General features: G+C 55.8%; 1 protein-coding gene across 2 annotated transcripts in view; it reads right to left on the bottom strand.

The window, feature by feature from the left end:
• MAP2K3 (mitogen-activated protein kinase kinase 3) overlaps positions 1-19,507 on the bottom strand; it is a 33,191-nt gene extending 13,684 nt beyond the window's left edge. Inside the window, exons 1-3 of one of the 2 annotated variants that reach the window (XM_084271107.1) lie at positions 19,461-19,507; positions 696-728; positions 222-291 (exon numbers count right to left, since the gene is read on the bottom strand). In XM_084271107.1, the coding sequence (XP_084127233.1) occupies positions 222-291; positions 696-728; positions 19,461-19,476 (119 nt within the window). In that variant the 5' untranslated portion in view covers positions 19,477-19,507. Of the gene's footprint in view, positions 1-221; positions 292-695; positions 729-5,776; positions 6,001-19,460 lie in introns of those variants that run through there. The other variant, XM_084271106.1, reaches the window with a different exon arrangement.
• Between the last annotated feature and the right edge of the window lie 1,821 nt (positions 19,508-21,328).

The following is a 21,328-nucleotide window of genomic DNA, read 5'->3' as shown; positions in this document are numbered from 1 at the left end:
AGTCCAACCGGCACCTCCCAGACAGACACACGCCGCGTACGCGTGTGCATCCACACGTGCAGACGTGCATGTAATTCCTTCTCACTGCCTGCAAGCCAGAGCTGAAGAGAAAGCAGTTAACTATGCTGATGCTGCAAAGCCTGCACGGGCCATTCCCCTTGACTCGGCATTGAATCCAGCTCGGGAGCTGCTGTCTGGCTTTAAGCAACAGAAACACTTACGCTGTGTTGGCAACGGGCTGTTTGACAGGGACACATGTTATCCGCAGCTCCCGTTTCTTCTTGCTTTTCACTGGGGAAGAGAAGAAAGAGACACACATGAGCAACCAGCATTTTGACTTTTCTTCTTCCTGACATCCTCCTGCCTGCAGCTACCAGGTAGGGGAGGCAGAGCATAGACCCCCACCACCACCACCACCACCCACTGTGCAGCTACTGCAAGATGACAACAAGGTCACAGCGTTCAAGTGGGTCTTGGTGTCCCTGTTGAGCACTTCCCTGTGGAAATACCCAGGGGTGTGCTGACAGATACCATTTTTCCAAGTCTTGGAACCAAGGACCACCTTGCAGTGCTCCTCAGACACCCCAAAAGTGCTCTTCACCCTTCCTGGCCATTAACAGTACCCTCTCTTTTGTGATTTTAATTGCTGGTGCTCAGGAGGAGGGTTAAAGCCACGATTTCTGCTGGGTGCTTACCTGGTTTGTGTGGCTCCACAGATCCTTTGGAATCTGAAAGACAGAAGGGAGACACGGGCTCAGCCTTCATACACCCGGCGAGCTGGGTACCAACCCTGCATCCCTCACGGATGGGGGATGTGTAGCTCAGGGCAAACAACCCCGGCACGGGGGAGGCAGAAGGGCTGCCAGAGCCCAGCCCGGCCCGAGCCCCGTTTCTCCAGCCACAAGAGGTCCCCACGCCATCAGCGATGCTCCGAAAATGCTCCCTGTCCAGCTCCTCCTTTCCCCGGCCCCCCAGTCCCCCCTCCCCTGCGCCCAGACCTTCCTGGGAAGAGCCAGACCCGTTCTGCACCGTGGGTCGCATCCGGCTCAGACCTGAAGCAAAACCAAGGAGTTACTCCCAGCAGGAGATGGGACACCCCACACCCGACGAAGGGAAACCAGGGGTAAAACAGAGATGAGCTGACTCCAGTCAGCAGTAAACTGGGCACAAACCCAGGCTTGCAGAGGCTGAGACCCCACCAGACAGGGCACGACCCCATCACATCAGGGGTGACTGGTGAGAGGATGCTCTCTTCCTGCTCCTCCCCGACTCAGAACAGCACTGAGGTAACATAACCCGTGGCTGCAGAGGAAAAGAGGGTTCAGGCGGGTCCAGGGAAGGCCAAACACCTGCAGGTGAAACTACAGAGACGAGAGAACCAGCACGGGGAGCCAGCAGGCAGCAATGGGCAGAGGAGACCTGCACAGGACCAAGAACCTCAGTCCTCTGGGATGCCATGGACCCCAGGCTGCTCACTGAAGCCCCAGCCACCCCTCCATCAGCAAACAGCCCACGCACCCACTCCAGCTCACTGGGAAAACAAACAGACCATGAGGGGCTGGGACAGGGGCTGAAGTGATAGAGTTGAGAGCGTCAAAATCTTGATTCCCCCAAGAGAGACCAAGGGGCAGCTGCACTTTGCAGCTAAAGGTGCTTCTGGCAGCACTGACCTAGAAGATGCATTAAAAAGCACAAACAGCAAAGTGTGCTCCAGGCACCGGGCTGGGAGCAGGCAGCTTGGCACAGGCTTGCACAGTCCTTCATATCAGCTCCTACCTGCCTGGCTCTCCAGAGCAGGTGTGTGGACAAAGTCCAGCACTCCAAAGGCTGCCAGGGAAGGGAGGGGAGAGGCAAGGAACTGGGATTTCAGCAGGAGACGCAGCACTGCATGAGAGGTCCTGCAGCAGCAGGACTGAAGGACAATGCATGCCCTGCACAGCCCTCACACCCCACCAGCTCCAGATGCCTCAGCTAAGAGGGGTACCTGAAACCCACTTTCCCCAAACACAAACCCCGCTGAGGCTGCAGGAGAAAACCAGTCTGCAAGACATTGTAAAGGTCCCAACTCTGAGCGGCATCCCTCCCTGATGAGGAGATAAGCACAGATCAGTCCATATCCCCATCTTATCTGCCACCTTTCCTGCATCAGAGCCAACCCATAAGTTCTGGGACCAACATGGTTCCCCTGAGGAACATGAACTTCCAGCTCAATGAAACCTGCCAGCAAGCCACCCCACACAGAACCAGTCCCACTTGGCTGGACACCATCTCTGGAGACCTGACCATGCCACACCAATCACAGCTTCTAATTCACAATCCTGTAAGGCTTCCCCTCCCCCACCCAGCAGGGCTGGAAGGGGGACTCCCAAGAGCCTAAGCATGCCCACTGACAGTGCTTTGCAAAAATACCTGGTGGAGCAATGATGGGAGCAAACACAAAAAGGAGCCAAAGGGAAGATGCCGTCTGCGGGTTCAGAAATGCCTCCCCTTCCCACATCCATCCTCACACTGCCCAGCACGGGGGGCTGACCACAGAACCTAAAAACTGGGGTCCCCAGAGTCCTTCTGCATGCAGAAAGGGAGCTCACTGCGACACACACTGTCCAGGGGGGTGGATTTAGCTCCCTGGGAGCCTTCCACTAAGTGTTTCTTCCCCATGACCCGTCTCTGAAACTCAGACAGCAGTCTGCACGCACACCCCAGGCAGCCACCGGCCAGACCTCTACACCAAGCCCTGAAACGACCCCCATCCTGGCTGGTATTTTCCCTGATCCCTTCGGTCTCCCCTCTCCCCAGTCGCCACAGCGATCCAGTAGCCAGCACAAAGCTCCTTCTGTGCCGCCGGCTGCCCTGGCAGCATCGACCGCAGCGCGGTGACTCACACGGCAGGAGCAGGGTCCACAGGCTCCCCGGGCCAGGCGTCCCGCAGGCTGCGGCGTCAGCCTTTCCTTCGCCCTGGCTGCCAGAGCCAGGCCAGAGGGAGCTGGGAGCACCCAGCCCAGGGTCAGGAATCAATGGGACACGTTGTTAGCACAACCCGAGCTTGCAGGCAGGCAGGAGGATTTGCAAGCATGGGTTAGAGGGGCACCAAGGGGTGGGGAGGTTCCCTGGTACCACACAGGAGAATCCTTTAATATCCCTGTGCATTGGTCATGCCCTGTGAACTCTGCTCAAACGGGGGTCCTGCACATCAGCCCGCTCCCCTGTATCTGCAATCTGCCACCTTTCACTCCCCGGCATCGTGCTGCCAGGGTCAGTGACAAGCCCCTCTCCACCCTGTCACGCCTAGCCCCAAAGTGCATTTCCCAGCTGTAACCTGAAAAAGCACCGATTAAACCGGAGGTATTCTGCCACCACTCCCTGGCTCCGGCTGGGCCACCTACGCGGGTGGAAAACCCAGCTCAGCCCATGCCTGCAGAAACAGAGCCAGCCACGATGCTGCCGGGGGGGAGCTGAAGCACAGACTGGATTCACCTAACCCAGCTCTCCCAAAATTTGCCATGAGCTTTCCAGCAGCCTGCTCTGAACTCTTCTCACTGCAAGCGACAGCAGCGTGGGGCTGGCTGGACTGGGATTGGGTGGGCAGGCACCACTTCCCCTCGAGCACAGCCCGGAAAAGGGAAAAAAAAAAAAGAAAAAAAATATAATAATGAGAGCTGAGCAGCCCTGCCCTGAAGCCCTGCACAGCCTGCATGGGGCTGGGGGGTATGGCACAGTCTCCCTGCTGCTGCACAGCCAGGAGGTGCCGGGCTCCCTGCTGCAATCCTGGGAGCTGGATGGATCAACCCTCAGGAGATCACCTCATTCCTGAACCTCTGCAGCCCCCCCAGATAAAGCCCATGTGCTGTCTCAGGGCAAATGAGAGTGCAGGAAGAACTGGGGACCAAGGGGGAAGAAAATAAAATTGGATGAACAAAAAGGCAGTGGGATGGGCATGACAAGACCTTGCAATTCAAACCCTCCTGTCCCAAGTACATCCCAGGGCAGCGTTTGCTTTTGGCCCCCGCATGCAGCTGCTGTCAGCCCCTTCTCACCAGTGAGGCCTCAGCACTCTCCTCGTGCACCCGCCAGTATAGGAGGAACTGCTATAACCCAGAGAACGGTTTGTGTCACCCTGACATCCTGGAAACCATTCGTTTCCCAGGGCAAGAGGGGCGGCTGCAAGCACAGAGCAAGTTTCCCTCTCCAGATCCCTCCACGTGAAGAAGGGAGCAGCAGGACGAGGCAATCTGGGGACACGTCCCGGTTACCCCTGTGAGCCCCCGGGGTGCACAGGATGGCACAGTGCTGCCAGCATGGTGCTCAGGGATGCAAAAGGGGCTGCTGGCTGCAGGGCACACAGCACAGTGCCAGGCACCCAGGCACGGGAAAATGAGCTGACAGAAGTTCCTGGTGCGGACAAGATTGTAACCCACGTGATGGCACAGGCACGTAACTGCATCCTTTATGCTAAGAAAGGAACCATTTCCTCCTAAAGAAAAAAAAAAACCAAACGATTTTTTTCTCATGCTGTAACCTCCACCAGCTAAGAACTGACAGAGACATTTCCTGGAACGGCTTCATTCAGTATCTGAATCCTCATCTTCCCCACCACCAACTTCAGTCCTATTAAGTTGCATCTCTCCCCGGGAGGTATATCCTTCCCACTCCGTTGGCGTGGGCGGGGAGAAATGAACAGGACAGTCTAAAGAACTGCAAATAAAACTATTTGCCTGAGCCGACCTTTGAAATGAAACCTCTCCACAAGCCTCCCCAGGGCTCTGGTCCCAGCCTCAGGTGAAGTCCTGGGGACAGCCGCGGCTCTTGCAGAGCTGCACCACTCTTAGTGCTGGGGGAAATGTTTTGGGTGCATCCTGGTTCTCCTCAATCTAAGGAGGAGAGTTAAATGCCATGGATGGGGCAGAAGGCTGGAGGGTGAATCCCAGCCCTGCTGCAAAGAAAGAGCTGGAAGCTTAAAAAGGATCAAAAGTAAAAAAGAAAGAAATGAAGAGGCAGGGTGGAAAGCAGAGGGGAATTTGGTCGCCTTGGTCATGAGAGCCACCTCCTCACAGGCACACTTCGTGCTATTTTTCCACTGTCCAGAGTGGAAAAAGCTATCTGTGGAAATGGAAAAAGGGCTCTCAACCTGCCGAAAGCTGTCACTCATCGGGCCGCTGAGGTCCCGCTGCAGAGAGGGGTCCTGCGGGTCACCGCTCCCCGCGCTCGCCACTTCTGCAAACAGAGCCAAGCGAGGAGGAAGGAAAAAAAACCCACCCCAAAACCAAAGCAAAACAAAAAACAAACAAAAATGCAGCACGCTTCAGAAAAAAGCCCCTTGCAGCCCCCAACCAGCCTGTCAGCCTGCACGGAATCAGAGCTCCCCACTGCCGTGGGCACCCTCTTCTCCAATGCAACAGGCTTTTTTAGCAGGGGAGAACTGTGCAAGAGCTGCTGGAAAACCCAGCAGTGTCCCAGGAATGCGACCCGAACTGCAGCCAGCAGCTAGCTTCATGCTCAAATATTTTCCTTTAGCCATGCTAGATTTTCTTATTTAATTATTTTTTTTTTTAAACAATTAAGATGCCAGTGCTTCAAGCCCCCCTCCCCAAAACACACAAGTTTCCAGCACTTTAAAACTAGATCCCCTGCTGCAAACACAGACCCCCCCCCTGCCCAAGCAAGAAGAAAGATGTAAAAACCACATGGACTGACCCCAAGAAGTTACAGGTCCCCTTTTAGCACCAGTATCAGCCCTTTGCTCTCCCCCACCACGTGTTTTGGAAATTGCAACATCTACCTTGCTTCTTGTCCATGGTTTCCCAGAAATGAAGAACAGCGCCGGCACGCCTGGCAGAAGAGAGGGATGGGGGCGGGCTGAAGGAGGGAGGGGAGAAAAATAAAGTCCCTCAAGATCCAGCACGCTGCCCTTCTTGCAAGCACCGATGATTATTTGGGGTGGAAATGCATGGCCCAAAGCGCTCCCCAGCCTCACAGAGCTCTCCTCACCGGGGGTCCCCAGCTCCTGGGGGTGCGTGAGGCTGTGAGCAGCAGCCAAGGCGAGCGGGGACAGACGGGGAAGGTAGCACAGCGTTCCCTCATCGGCAGCTGCCGAGGTTGGCCGGTCTCGGCTCCGATTACCCTTGAAAGCTCAACAGTTGTAAAAACTGCAGCAGCGGAATAGCACATGACGTCAACAGGAAACTGCGGGGGAGCCAGCTCCAGCTCCCGGAGCCGCCGAAGCGCTGGATCACTCCACTGCATCCCAGCCCCACACGCTTTCTTCCCACAAATCCAAGCATTCCAGAGCCTCCTTCATTGCCTGTCCCCAAGCATCCCACCTGAGCGACCCTTGCTTGAGGACACCCCTGCTGCCACCCTGCACCAGCCGGTCAGCAGAGCAGAGGGAAGCCCCACGTTCGGTGCTGAGGGTGCTGAGGTGGTGCTGGGAGAAAAAGAGGTCACATTTCTCTGTGCTGCAGGTGACGCGCTAATTGCTTTGTCACTAACAACTATTACCACAACAAATAGTAGAAATATTGTTCCATGACAATACCAACACAAGGCTTTAGCAGCTATTCCAGGGTGACAACTGAGAAGGCATCTCTGGGGGCAAAATATAAATTGTTGCACGGATCCGGCTGGTAAATAGCAAGGGAAAGAGATGGAGGCATGGAAAAAAAAAATAAATCATTCAAGTCTTTGCAAACACGTGCAAGAAAAGCTGTGGCACAGTATCACAGCTCTTTCCCTCAAAACCAGCCTAGCAGAAGCCAGCGCTGACGTCCCTGATCAAAGCCAGACTCTTGGCTCTGACAGGCTGCAGTTTTGTTTTCGATTTCCTTGTCAGCCTGGAGGGGAGATACTGTACCAGCTTCTTTACCTTAAACTAATTACAGAAAATACGCCTCTGCTTCGCTCCTGAGCTATTCCTAACTCACAGGCTACGCCAGGCCATGCACATTTGCAGGCAGAAAAGTCAAAGGTCAAGGTAAATGCACATACCAACATAATGAGTTACTCTAATTTTAAAATAGTGTTTATATAAGCCCCAGAAACACCATAGAAAATATTTTCTCAGGCACATTTCCACTCCCAGGGTATATTTTCAGGCACAGATCATCAGCACATAAAGGATGCTGAGGCAGGAGCTGCTGTCGCAGGCAGCACCGACAGCTGCCCGCACTCATCCCTGGCACCCCGAGGAGAACGATGCTGCACTGTGCTCCCATCTTTAACTCGCTGCCTTGACAGCTAATTCCCTGACCCAGACATTAGACGCTACAAGGATCTCTACAGACACCCACAAAGTCAGCACTGCTTTGGAGTGGAAAGTCCCAAACCCTACAGGTGGGATGGGAAACAGGATTTCCTTTGAATTAATCCCGCTGGGTTTCAGTGCCCAAGGAGCAGGGTGGTGTAAAGCAAAGCTTTCCAGCATCTCAGAGTCATCTTTAAAAACAAAACAAAACCAAACCCAAGCAGCATTTCAGTTCTCACCACTGGCAGCTCTCTCAGAAGTCTGCCGATGCGGTAGGGACTGCCAGCCTTGAAAGGCACACGCCATTCCACATTAATCATCCAGCTCTTTATGCACTCCAGGTAATCCCAGAGGAACTAGAGGCACTGGGTGTTTCACCTGCCCACCCCTCTGGGCTGCGACATCACCCTCTAAGTGGTGAGGGAAGTGAGGAAGCAAATCCTGCAGCAGGGAGAAGTCAAGGTTCCAGTATACCAGGGAAGAACCAGGGACAAGGTGGGGGTCTGGCAGGATGGCAATTGTGCTCCCATCGCTCCCAGCAGCCTCCTGGCAGTGGGCTGGCTCGGATAAGTGGAAGAGCACACCCTTAAAAACAGCAATGAGCTCAAACAGCACCCTGCCAACACTGGGCACTTCTCCCCACCCTTCCCCTGCGGAGAGGCAGCATCTCCAGGGCTGGTTTGGTTCAGGCCAGGTCACCATCGCAGCCAGGGACCAGGAAGAGCCACTTTGCTGCAAGCAGAAAAAGGGTCATCAAGGAGCTTTTTATAGGTGTGTGCTTGGGGTTGAGGAGAAGAGTTTCACCTGCCCAGAAAGGAGAGTCGCTGCCTAACTAGGGGAGGGGGCGATTTTCACAGGATACCCCTTTCCCTCTGACCAAAGTCCCTGTCCCACCTAGCGCAAGTGCTGCACTACCTGATGCCCAGTGCACCTTGCATCCGATCAGGAACCGTGGCAGCTTCCCTGCCCAAGACCCTAACACAGCCACTGCCCCAAGCCCGGGATGCATTTGCCTTTCCACATAACAAGGTGCACATCCCATGGGAAAGCCCCACGTGCCGGAGCCATGCATGGGACCAGCAGCCTGGAAACTCTGCAGCAACTCTATTTTTAAGCAAAGCCTTTGAACCGAATCCAGTCGGAAAGGGAAGAGGGTCACCCCACAGCCCCTGGGACAGTGCTTGGGGATGATCCACCACAGACACCACACAGGGCTCGTCGTGCCCTCTGGCAGAGCGGGATGTCACACCCACGGTGCCACCAGGGCTGGGTGAGGGGGAAGAGACGGGTACCCCGCAAGGGATTTGGGGACAGGCACGCTAGCTGACACCACTGAAAGGCAAAGGCACTGGCACAGCCACCTCCGGGCTCGGAGCCACACCCGGCCTCTGTGCACCGGCCAGATAACACCGCCATGAGCCGCAGGGCTCTGCCGGCAGCTCCGGGAGGATGTCACCGCCCAGCTACATTCCAGCTGTGTTTTTAGGTTACCTGCACAACCCCAAGGGCTGGAAAAAATGTTTGGTTTTGTGTTTTGCTCCCGAGTGGCAGCTTGCTGTCCTGCAACCCGGTGACAACGCAGCACAGGCTCCCCTCTGAGAGAATCCCACGGGAGCAGAGACCAGAGTGCCTTCAGGAAGCTGAGAAGCACCAGCTAGCTGGGATTTGCACTATACTGTTACAGGACACACTGTGCACATGCTGAGAGTCGTACTGCTTTGCACCACAGCTTGTGCAAAACCTCAGCACAAAGGTGGGGACAGTCACAGGGGCATCTCTTTGGGGCAGGCACGGAGCCAGGGTGTGGGCAAAGCACCCTCCGTGGGGCTGCAGAGTGCTTCCTCTGCATCCATTGCTCTGACCAGGTTTTCTCCAAAAAAAGAGAATGTCACAGGCTGTACCCCTCAAAATTCAGCTGCAGTGCAATGGACCCACTGAGGACTGGCTGGGGACAGGAGGCAAGTGCTTGGGATGGGTAATTAACCCACCTCACAGCTTGTCAGGAGCCAGGGAGCTGGGCACCTTCAGGGTGCACAGCCAGCCCGAAACCCACAGCCACGAGCCATCTCGTGGGCCCAGCACGGGCTGCACCAGCTCAGCTGCAGATGCTGGCAAGCTTCCATGAGACAAAGGTCTGGAAGCAATCCCAGCCCCAATGGCTTAGTTGTCAGGAGAAGGCAAAGGAGACAGTGCTTAGAGAGAAGCAAAGAGCACACTAAAATAAAAGGAACAGAGAAGGCAGAAGTAGGACCACCATCACCTGCAGCCACCTCCCTGCCAGCCGGTACCCAGCCATGCCCAGAGCAGAGCTCTTCTCTGATTGATTTCTCAGCCCACAGACAGAGCCATGATAAAATACAACGCATTTGGAATTGCTGTGACCAGCTGGGGATGGTTTCCTGACGAGAAAGAGAACTCAAACTGGTTTTGGAATAGATCAGCCTGGCAAGGGGCACACTGGTAAGGTTTTGGTTTTTTCTTTCTAGGAAAGAAAGAGAGTCATTTGACTTTTTAACTGTCAGTGTTAACTCCAGAGTCAAGAGACACCCCTTATCTATCCAAACAAGTGCAATTCAAGTACTTCCAGGTGTCCCCAAAACACCGCAAACTTGGGACCAGACCAAGTACTCCTCCTCTGCTTCTAATGCAATTCTTAAAAAAAAATAATTAGAAAAGTAAAAAATATTATCCTTCTACTGTTCTTTCTCCAATTTATTTTGGGCAGGGACAGAGTGATTTCATCCTGCAAATGATGTAAGATGGAGCAGGGACCAGCACTGAAAACAGACTTTCTGTATGGGGATAAAAACCTCAAGGAAGGTCTCAATGTCCATGGCTGCCTGCTCCAGAAGAGGGGCAGAAACAAGAGAATGACCCAGGTTCTTCCCTGGCCAGGTAGGAAAACCTTCGATTATTTCTTCTGGAGCAGGGTGCCAAGCTGGTGGCTTTCAGAAAGCTGGGATGAGACAAAAGGAAAACCACAGGCTGAGAGCAGCCAGGGAATATGGAGACTGCCCAATTCCCCTCAGGCCACTGCTCATCCTTACCGCCTGCTACAGAGCTCAAACCTCAGAGACAACCAAAAAGCCTCAGTCCTAACCACTATGGATGCTTCCCAGTCAAGAGAGGCAGCAAATGACCCATTTGGTCTCCATGAGCTGCTTGCAACAGGGGCCTGGAGAAAGAGTTGATGTATGGAGGGGAGAGCTGGCCCTGAACCCCTGGGAGGGCTCAGCCTCAGCCAGCTGGGCCTGCAGCCTCTTTTCCTGGCATCACCAGCAGCACCACTCAGACTCAGGCCACGTGCCTCTCGCTCTCCCATCGCTGCTGTCCCGCCCCCGAGGATGGACTGCATCCATATTCCCAGAACAAGCCCCACATCCCGCTGCTCCACGAGACCAGCTGCTGTCCTCACTGGTCTATGAAGTTAAAGTAAGATGAGACACATCTGTCTCACAACGTAGGCTCTGTGTGCGTGCACATACAGACATATCTAGTTATAAGTAAATAAAGACAAGCACCACATACTAAGTTCCACATTTGCATAAGTCATCTGCAAATATTCTTCTGTTCCCCCGAACTCCATACTGCAAGGCCTCAAAATACCACCCCTCCCAAATTAAAGGGGGGACCACCAGCACACTGAAAGCCACTGCCAGCCCCACTGCCCAGCATCTATCTCCCTCTGCGGTCCCCTCCCACAGCCTCTTATCTGAGGCTGCAACAGCTACCCCAAAACCACCTATTCTGTGGGGAAAACACCTATTCTGCGGCCGATGTACCCGGTTGCCCACAAGGCAGCTTTGATTCGTGCCTGGGAAACGCAGGGGCTCCACGGGCAACCTGACCGCAGCTCAAGCAGCGTTTCCCCACCCCGACCCACCTGCAGGAAGGGCACACTGCCCCGCTCCGCTGCTCCCTCCGGGTGGGCTTGATTCCCCCCCCCCCACCGCCACCCCCCCTTTTTCCACTCCTCACCCACCTCTCTCACACCCACCTCTTGCGCTGCAGTTTTTCCAGCGTTCGAGGGAAGCGAGCGCGGCGGGCTTTTCCTAGTAAAGCCGGATTAAAGAGCTGTCAGTCGGTCCCAGGAAGCCAGCGGTCTCCGCAGGCGGGCCAGTCCCAGCGCATCCGGCTGCAGGGCTGGCAGGCTGTGTGTGACTCAGTGACTCTCTCAGCCTGCAGCTTCTCACCGGGCACGCTTAAGGGCTTCCAAGAACCGTTTCCATTTCAATAAGAAATGATGAATTCTTAAAAAAAAATCCCCTTTGCCCCGAAGAGCAAGCCGCACATCAGCGTTTTGGCTGAAGGGAGGGGTGCTCTGTGCAGGGGGGGTGGTGTAAGGAGAGGAGCTGGAAGGGGGACATGCAACACATCAAACCTGCTCGAGTTGAAGGGAAACGCACTGGCTCCCTTCCCTGTGACAGTTACACACCATTTCCCTAGCTGAGCTGCGACTGTACAATCCCATGGGGAAATCCACAGTTTGGCAAACAAGACGTTCTTTGTGGATCCAAAATGCAGGGTAAACTCTAGGAGCAACCCGGAGCGTGCACAGAGGAGGAAACCACACGTACAGGAGAGCTGCCAGAGGAAATCTGAGCCGTGTTCCAGCACCTTAGCAAAGCACACGCAAGGCTGATAATAAGAGTTTCAATTAATATTCCCCCACAATTCCTGCCTGTCCATTTCCAGAGGCGCCTCCTCCTCCTCCTCCTCCAGCCTCCCCTTTACTCGCATCACCCTTTGACAAAGCAGGCAGGGCAGGTGTCACTGAGACCTGCAAAAACCTTCTCTAGGGCAAGAGAACAGTATCTGCAGAGCACAAGGGGCACGGGGCCACAGCACAGCCCCGCAGGCTGGCGATGCTCACAGCCCAGCAACCGCAGGAATCAACCAAAAACCTGGGGGAAACAGGCTGCAGCTGCTAATGAAGAGCTAACACAGGGGGCTGCAGAAGCAGCAGGTCTACAACACCCACCGCCACCCTCCCTTTTTTGGCAGCCTGAGGCTGCTTCCAACCTTAAAGGAAACAGGAGGTGCCAAAGAGAGAAAGCCAGAGCACAGAGCAGAGGCTGGTACAGGTCTGTACCGGTCCCCTGGCAGCACTGCCACCCACATCCTCTTTCTGCACCATGCTCTGACCACCGAGCTCTCACCGACACAGGACGGCAGTCAGCAGGGAGCATCAGGGGTGAGTCGGGTCCAGATGCAGCAACAGGTGGATGATTTTAATTTCTGGGAAGCCTTGGAGGCCACCTGAGCACACGTGCACACGCACAGAAATGCCTCGCGCTGCCCTGCCCTGTGCTGGCAGGGATTTTTTTGGGTGCAAGCACGTGGTTTTACTAACAGGCACGTGGGGCTGGGTCTGCCACCTACCCCTCCTGAGCACCTTTTAAAGATGACATTGCAAGATGACAAAACAGCCAAAGCAACGTAAGCAGCACAACGTCGTTTCATCTTTGGCTGAGGTGCAACTTGGCAGCGTGTCAGGAGAGAAACTCAGCGGTCTGCAGCAGCTGGGGGTTTTTAACTATGCAGAACAGCTTTCCTAAAAAGCCTCGATGGGGAGCACATCTGGCTCTCAGGAAGAGCCATGTCATTTTTAGTGACAAGCTGCAAAGACATCCTTCAGGACAGCACACCCCCTGCCCCACGGGGCGCATGTTCCCACTTCAGAGGGGCTGCTCTCTCTCAAGCCTCAGCTTTGTCACTCCGACACCAAATAAACCAAGACCTCCATCCTACAACCAAAAAATACCTCCACCACCGTTCTGCTCACCCTTCAACAAAGGGCAGGGAGAGATTCATGCAGCAGGAGAGGACATCTGCTCCAGCAATTGCCCTCTAGCCAGCATAGCCAACTCCTGCAGCACGGGCAGGCTGCACCAGCCGTCCCTGTGAGATTTGGGCCAGGAGGGAATTTCTATACCCACACACCAAAGTAATATCTAACTGGCCTGCAAGCCCAGACAAGCTGACACACCCTAGATAACCCCGTCATCCTCCCCTAAACCACCCCTGGCCCGTCCCCCGTAACCAGCCCTGCGTGTTTATGATCTGTCTGACACATGACAGTCACCTGCCAAGCCCTGCAGACTGGCTTCCTCCTGTCCTGTCCCTCTGTCCTGCACCACGGGTCATCTCACTGCCAGCTGCCCCCGTCACCAGCTGACAGTAAGGGAGGATATGGCTCTCAGTGCTGCAGAAGTGATGCTGGGTGGACCCCATCCCAGCTGCAGGGCTTTATCTCTTCCTTACAGGAAATCTCAGAGCCCTTTATGGGAATGAAACAGACTCATTAAAGGCTGCTTTAAAGTTTCCTAAAAGATAGGACAGGCACTATCACAGCAGGAGATGAGGCAGCAGGGTACAAAGGCTCAGTGACAAGCAGGACTTGGTCCCAACAGGCAGCACCCGGGGAGGAGAGGGCTCCAAGCACCACCGACATCCTCAGAGAGGTTCATCGGATACGAGCAGGCAGGCTGATGCCAGTGCCAAACCACAGCTAAGGTTAGCAGCCTCTGATGGGAAATGACTTGTATCGAGCACCCTGGAGGTTTCTTCCTTTCCAAAACTAGATTTTTCTCTGTTTTTGGTGACGGTGTTGGGGGGGAGGAAGGGAGGATGCTCTGCAAACAACTACTACTGGTACGTTTTTGTCTCCTCCCCTTCCACTCAAGTTACATTTTTTAACAGATATTTATCTTTTAAAAAAGCTATACTAATAAGCATTTCACCTCAAACAATGAAATGAACACTGAAAGCCCAGGACAGACCTAGTTCAGCAGCAACCTCCCAGAGCACAGCACAGCCTGAGGCTGAGGGCTGCAGCAGTTCAGTGGGTGCCAGACCCTCCCCAGCTCCTCACACACCCTGCCAGCACCCAGAAGAGGAGCTAGTAGCCAGACCACCCCCCTTTGCACACCTCCTTCCCTGGCATCCTGGCAAGCAGGGCTATAAAGCAGGGTCAGGGTAGCAACATCCCGCTCTACCACACCCCTGTGCAAACAGCTCCCCAAGGTCCCAACACTCTCATTTCAGAGAAACCAAGCTCCAGCACTGCATATCTTTAAAAACAAGACCAGGTGTCCTTTTTTTGTTGTTGTTTTGTGGGTGGTTAGGGTTTTTTTTACACAGTACAGCTTAATTCTCCTAAAAGCTGGTGGATCAACTGCACTAATTCCTGGAAGCAACAGCCCGACCTCCAGCTGAGCACAACACACATGGCATCATCCCTCCAGACCTCACAGCCCACGATTCAGGTGTTTCCCCATTCCCCCTCTACATTAGATCCAGCAGCACGCTGCACAGTAAAGCCCACCTGCCTCCAGGCCTGAAAGGGATGTGCTTTTCCAAAGTGCTGCCCATCTTCTCCTGCAACGGGTCCATGGGGCAGACAGCACACAAAGGAGCCTGTGCTATTACACCCATGGATCAAGCATGTGGATAACACAGCATGGGGTTACCTGGGGAATGGATGCTGGAGGTGGTCTGCCTTGCTTCCACCTTATCCCCACTGCAGGTTCAGAACTTTCCCAAGCATTAGGCAGCAATTCCCTCCCTTCCCTACCCGCTGGGACCAGCAGACCCCCAAATCCTGCCCTTCCTTCCCTGCAGCCACACCATAACCCAAGTTGCACAGGCAGCACCTCTGCTCCAGCCTTTTGCTGGACAGAGAAGTGGCTGGAAAAGAAAGGTGCAGGGAGCTCCATCCCAGCTCCAGGAGAGGGAAGACAGACTTGGACCCACTGCAAACCAAAAGGCAGCTGGTGCTGCAAAACGCTACGGTGACACCTGAGATAGCTGCAGGCATACCCAGCAATTACAGCATTCCTTGGGGTGATGAACATTTAGACTCACAATGCTGCCGTGGTGTCAGTGCAGTATTGTCCCCACACAGATAAGGGGCTGTGGGGAGATACGTCCCAGGATGAAGAATGGGAGCTTCCATTTTCCACCATTAAAAAAATCCTCTCTGCCTTCTCCCCCACTCAAAATCCCTGGCTAACACACAACCTGCACTACTTGTCAGCAAAAGGGGGGAGGTAGATCTAGTGCCACACATACCCACAAGCAGCCCCAAACCATGGCAGCAAAAGCCCAAACTTTTTGTCTAAGTAGAGTACAAATCACCTCCCCAGCCAACACGAGTTCCTCTCCAGCTCCTTCCCCAGCACACAGCCTGCCCAGCCAATGCCTTATGAATGCCAGGGAAAACCATGTTCCAACCCAAAACCCACAGAGCCCCACATCTGTAGCGCTGTCCTCTCCAGTCACAAAACTGCTGAGACCAGGAACTCACCCCCATCCCCAAGGACCCAAAGGGAAGCTCTGCAAGCACACATGAGCCTTCTCCAGCCACGACCACCTTCACAAACAACGGGGGCAAAGCAAATTCTGGCTCAGCCCTGGACCGCAGCCCAGAGCTGGAAAATAAAAGCCAGCAGCCTTCAAGGAGACACATTATCCACCCCCAAAAAAAACAACAGGGGAGCATCTCTCCAGGGAGGAAAATGGATTGCTGAAGCACAGCTAAATATTTATCACATCCAACATGATCTTTCCCAGGCACCCGCTGTTATGTGAGCAGAAAGCAGCACAAGGAGGGCAGGAGCAAAGCGTTACGCTCTCTCTACGATTGCTCTCACTAATTGGATGCAAGCTCCATGCTGCTTCCACTACAACTACAATAAAAACCTGACTCTGTGAGGTCAGAGCTCCCAGCCCTGCCACCCCTGCCCACGCACACCTGGGGAACACCGGGCTGGTGGCTGCTCTGCCCGGAGGCAGTGAGAGCCCGAAGCCAAACCCCTGCTTCTGCAGGACAAGCCCCATGTGTATTTTCTGCAGAACCACCTTTTTTTTTTGCGGGGGTGCAGCAGGAAAAGCACAGAGGGTGCATGAGACAGTACAGGATTCACAGCCGACTGCATTGCGCAACGGCGGCAGCGCCCGCAGCGGGCACAGCCACGGTGCGGGAGGGACGAGTCCCCACCGCTTATTTACCTACCCAGAATAGACACGCCACCAGAACAAGTCCCAGTTCATCCCCGGTTCTGGCATTCCTCGTGGCTGGTATTCCCAAGCCTCGGTGGCAAAGGAGAGCTGCCTCCCCAGAAACACGGCCCAGCTTAGCCGCACCCTGACCCCTCTCCCCAAGAGCCCCTGTTCTCCCACAGGAAGATCTCACCACTGCAGAGAAAGACTTGCTGTTGAATTACTTGGGCACTGACTCTGAGCGAGCCCAGGGAGGCCACGCTGATCTTCTCTCTCCAGACCCCATCCACACATCTTCCCTCCCCGCACAGCTGCTTCCTCCAGCAAGCTCCCCAGTTTCGGGAGACAAGCACCTCTGTGCTGGCACCCTCCTGCCCAGCCCTCCAGGCTTCCTGGGTGTTCAGGGACACCCAAGTCACAGTGACAGGAGCATGGGTCTTCACACAGGGCAGAAACCATGCCTCGACTCGCAGGTGAAAGGCAGCAGCCTGGATTTATACCCACAGAGTCTAACGCCGACCCTGCACACAAATACTCCCCTCCAATCCTGCTTCTGCATATACCTGGGGACTGCAAACTGTGTGCAGCTTTGCTCCCTTCTGCTTTAACCCCTCAGACACAACACCCCTCCCTTCAAGGCATCCATTCCACTGAAAAAGGCACAGACTTGGTTGGAAAACCACCCCCAAGACCAGCCACATGTTGCAACTTACAGCTACAGGCTGCATCCCTTGCATAGCTCTGCAAGGAGGACGCAGGACAACTCCAGACTGCACACAGCTCCTTGCCCCAGTGCCACCCGTCCAATGAAACACAACTCAAGGGAGCTTGAGACAACAGGGAGCTTTTGCATGTTTTAGTCAACATCAGCACCCACAGCACAAATTAACACCTGAACAGCAAGCGACATTTCCCCCCTACACCTCATCCTGGGAGAGAGTCTCCATCAACCAGATAGGGGCAATGGGAAGACGAAGAAAGCCCAAATCCTCCCTAAGCTTCTCCTAATCCCCAGAAGGTGTTTATCTCACAAGCTATGTTTAGTACAGAGCGAGGCAAAGCTCTCACCCAACACCATTCCTATCACGCGTGTCACAGCCAGCCACGCGCATCCCCAAAAACTCCCGAGGCAGGAGACAGCCCCGTGACTAAGCCAGAATGACAGCAGGTGAGTTTTGGTACGCATCTGTCATGGAAATAGCCAACCCAAGAGCTTCAGCACAGCACCCTCCATCCACTACCAACATCAACACAAGCCCAAGACTGGAAAGCAACCAGCAAATGGAAACCTGAGACCGCTCACTGGGATTCCCTAAGGGAAGTTAGGGAAATTCAGCTTAAATTCAGGCTGCCCAGAAGGGGAGGCAGATTGAGCTGCAAGGAGTGCTGCCAGCAGTGTCTGCAGTCCCGGCAGCAGATGCATGTACTCAGACCTCTGAGCATCCTTACACAGCAGCAGGCAGCCTGCAAACCTGCTCCGAGGGCTGGCACTGCTGAGGCGGATGCAAAACCAAGGAGAGGCACGGCAGACAGCTGGTAGCATGACAGGGTTTGGAAGAGGCAGCTGGGTTACACGCATCTGAGATGGGTCCCTGCACTGAGCATCACCCTGACGGAAGCAAAGGAGCTTGGGTCAGATGGGGACCTGGAGCTGCCGGTGCCTGCAGAGACCCGGGGCACTCAGCACACACATGATGCCTCCAGCAAAGGGTATCAGAGGAAACTGCATGAATGAACCAGTTCAGCACAACCGACAGCCCCGTGCAACCAGAAACCTGCAGTCACAGAAGGGTTCCAGACTTCCTTCGAGGAAAACACCACGGTCCCAGGTGCTCCCATGGGCATTGCTTTTTGCTTCCCCCAGAATCCTCATCTCCCGCAGGGTAGAATCAGTCCCTCGGTCAGGCTCACCTCTTCCCTCCATCCACACATCCACCTGCGAGCCGAGTGAGAGGTCTGGGCTGGGGTGTCCCAGCAAGAGCCTTTTTAAGAAGCCCAGCTGATCCCTTTCGGCACGGGGCAGTGGCCAGAGGCATGTGCTCCTACCTGTGAGTCAGCAGCTCCGCTCAGCAGCACCGTAAATCGCTGCTGATTCACACCCTGCTTACACAGCAAACAGGAAACTCAGGTCCACATTCCCTCCGGTTAAGACACAGATCATTTAAAAGGGGGGAAAAAAAAGTCACGCCGAGGTGCGTTCATCTGCTCACATGGTTCCTGACTTCAAGTTTCCAGTGCATCACTCCCAAAGAAGGAAAACCCCTCAAATTTTATTCCAGTGATAAGAGAGAGGCAGCAGCAATCCTACTCCGTGTGTGCTCCCTCCTCCATCTGGTCCGCGCTCGCAGCGCTGATGTAACCAGCTCCCCATTGCAACCCACACCAGCAAAGCCATTTCCCCATCGCCCTCAGCCCCGGCACACCGGCAGTGCCACCCCAGGCCAAGCAGCACTCACCTTGGGACAGTGACCAGGCCACCTTGGGCACGGCGAGGGGTCTATAAATAACACCCGGGACACAGGGCCACACTCGCCAGCCACGCACTGGGGAGCCGGTGGGAAACTCCACCGCGGTGTTCCCAGCAGCGAGCCGGATCCCAGCGGTGCCTCAAGTGACTGACCGCGGGGACCAGGCTCCTCTCATCCTGCTCTCCCTGCCTCCTCAGGCCGGGATGAAGGCTCTGCTCATCCTCGGCATGCATCGCTCCAAGCCAGCCATGATGCTCGCTGAGCTCCCTGGGCAGTTTCAGCAACAGGGAGAGAGACTCCAGCAGCCAAGGGCAGAGCTTGCGCGGTTCAGTGGCTGCACTACACAGACGGGACCCTCACGCACACGCATCCCCTCTTCCCTCCCTCCCTCCCTCCCTCCCTCCCTCCCCGCGGGCACGGCCCTCGCTCCCTTTCCCCTCCACACACGCCCCGGGCGCTGCAGCGAGCGGTGCCGGGCCGCAGGCGGGGAGCAGCGCGGCCCTCAGCCGAGAGCGGGCAGGGAGAGGCGCTCGGAGCCCACGCAGAGGAAGCCCCGGCGGCTGCGGGGAGCCCACGCCCGGCGGGTTGGGCAACAGCCCCGTCCCCGCGGGTTACGCCAGACCCGACGACGCGGCTCAAGCCCGGCCGCAACCCCGCTCCCGCTCCCCCCCGTCCACCCCCAAACCCTGTCCCGGAGATTCGCGGACACCCCTCTCCCTCCTCCGCCCCCCGGCCCCGGCCCGCGGCCCTACCTCTGGGCAGGGACATGGCTGTCGGCGGCCCGCAGCGCCCGGGCTGAGCGCGGCGCCCGGCAGAGTCCGGCCCAGCGCGGCGGCCGCCGGGGAAGTGCTGAGGGGAGGGGCAGCGCGGCGTGTTCCCCGCCCCCCGCGCGACAGGATTGGTCAGCGGCGCTGAGGAGGCGTGGCCACTGCCTCCGCCGGCGTTGTTTCTCGGTTCTTCGGGCACAGTTGTGAGGATGAAGTGAAGCGGGCGGGCAGCCCCCGCTACCGAGGTGTCACCCCTGTCCCTGCGGCCAGCGTGACCCCGCCGCGGTACCCGCGGGGTACGGGTGGCTCTTGGGGCGCGGAGCTTTGCCGGCATCGCGGCCCAGGGGGCCCCTGTCCTTCACCACGCCTCACCCCACGTACCTGACACGGGGGCACAGAGCCTGGGGGCGAGGGTGCTGGGAGGCTGGTGTGGTGCAGCTGAGACCGGCCAAGCTCATCACATCTTCCAAGGCCCCTGCTCTGGGCTGCCCAGGATCAAAAGTGCCCCACCTGCCCCAGCAGCTCCCCTGGTCTCTAGGAGTAAGGGACAATGTGCTATGGTGTATCCTGGGGTGAGGGTGCTCCCTGGAGTGCCTGAGCCCAATCCCCTGCAGAAAGTAGCAGTGGAACAGGACATGAGTGATGTTGTGGAACAAGCAAAAAGGAGGTTATAGGGGTCATTTTCTGGCTGGAAGTCCTAGGGTGATCCATGCAGGAGGGGTTGGAGGGCTGGCAGCAGCAGACAGCCCTGGTGAAATCCCAGCTGGGCTGTTGCAACCAGATCTCAGAGGACTGTGGATGGGTTGGAGGGCTGGAAAACCCAGCTCAAAACCAGACAGCTCAAGGGAATCGCTGCCATGGGAGGAAGGAGCTGGGTGTGCTGGTGTCTGTGTGAGGACTGGTGCCTCAAACTGGACCCGTAACCTGGCAGCAACAGCATGAGATCTGACAGCTGCACATGGAGGCTAGAAAAGTTCCAATGGGGAGCAAATGATGGGTTTTTAATAGGCAGAGCAATTACCTTCCTAAGAGACGTCACAGACCCACCACCTTGCAAGTCTTTCAACACAGGCAAGGAGTCTTTCTTAAAAAAAAAACAAACCCTGCTCTCTGGTTCAGCCACAGGGTTATTAGCTGTGATGCAAGAGCTGCGGGTGTCACTGCCTGGGCTGGGCGAGCAGGAGGTGGGAGCAGAGTGGACCTTTCTGGCGCTTTGGGAGTACAAGTCTCTGAATCAGCAACGGGGTTTGAACTCCAGCCCGGCCGATCTGAATGGCTTTGGGCTGGGCCAATGTTTGGGCTCAAGATCCCCCGGGGGTGCTGCTGGAGGGCAAAGCATCTTTTGCAAACGTGGAGCTGGATGTTGGCCTGTAGGGACCAGTGGGACCAGCTTCGACACGCGGCGTTGGCACTGGTGGCACATGGGGGTGTCGTTGCAAGCACAGGGCACAACCCCGCTGTCCCCAAGCACGTTGCAGGCTCTGCCATTCCTCTGCCTGTGTCCCCAGGCACATCTGGAGATCGCTGCCGGCCCCAGCTGCAATTACAGGGGGGGATGAAACAGCTGCCCAGCTCCTGTTCACCAGGCACTTCACAAGCAGGGGTTTGTTGTCTTCTCTGAGGCCTCCCGGCGCAGGAGCAAACAACTGCTGCAAGGAAGGGACCAGAGGCAGGAGAAGCGTCCCAAGGATCAGAGGCAGCTGTAATTGCTGGCCTGGGGCAGAGGGAATCATCACAGGCAAAGGCAAGGTAAAGCATGCTGGTGGAGCTGAAGTGCTCCCAGAAATTGCTGGAATCCTGGCACCCGTGGAATGCTGCTCCACATTTCAGGGTGCTGCAGGTAAACCTGTGGG

The sequence above is a fragment of the Gallinula chloropus genome (genome assembly GCF_964237585.1).
Source record: "Gallinula chloropus genome assembly, chromosome: 15".
In the NCBI taxonomy this organism is placed as follows: domain Eukaryota; kingdom Metazoa; phylum Chordata; class Aves; order Gruiformes; family Rallidae; genus Gallinula; species Gallinula chloropus.
Note: the sequence above shows the minus strand (reverse complement) of the source record. Positions and strands in the feature narration are given on the sequence as shown.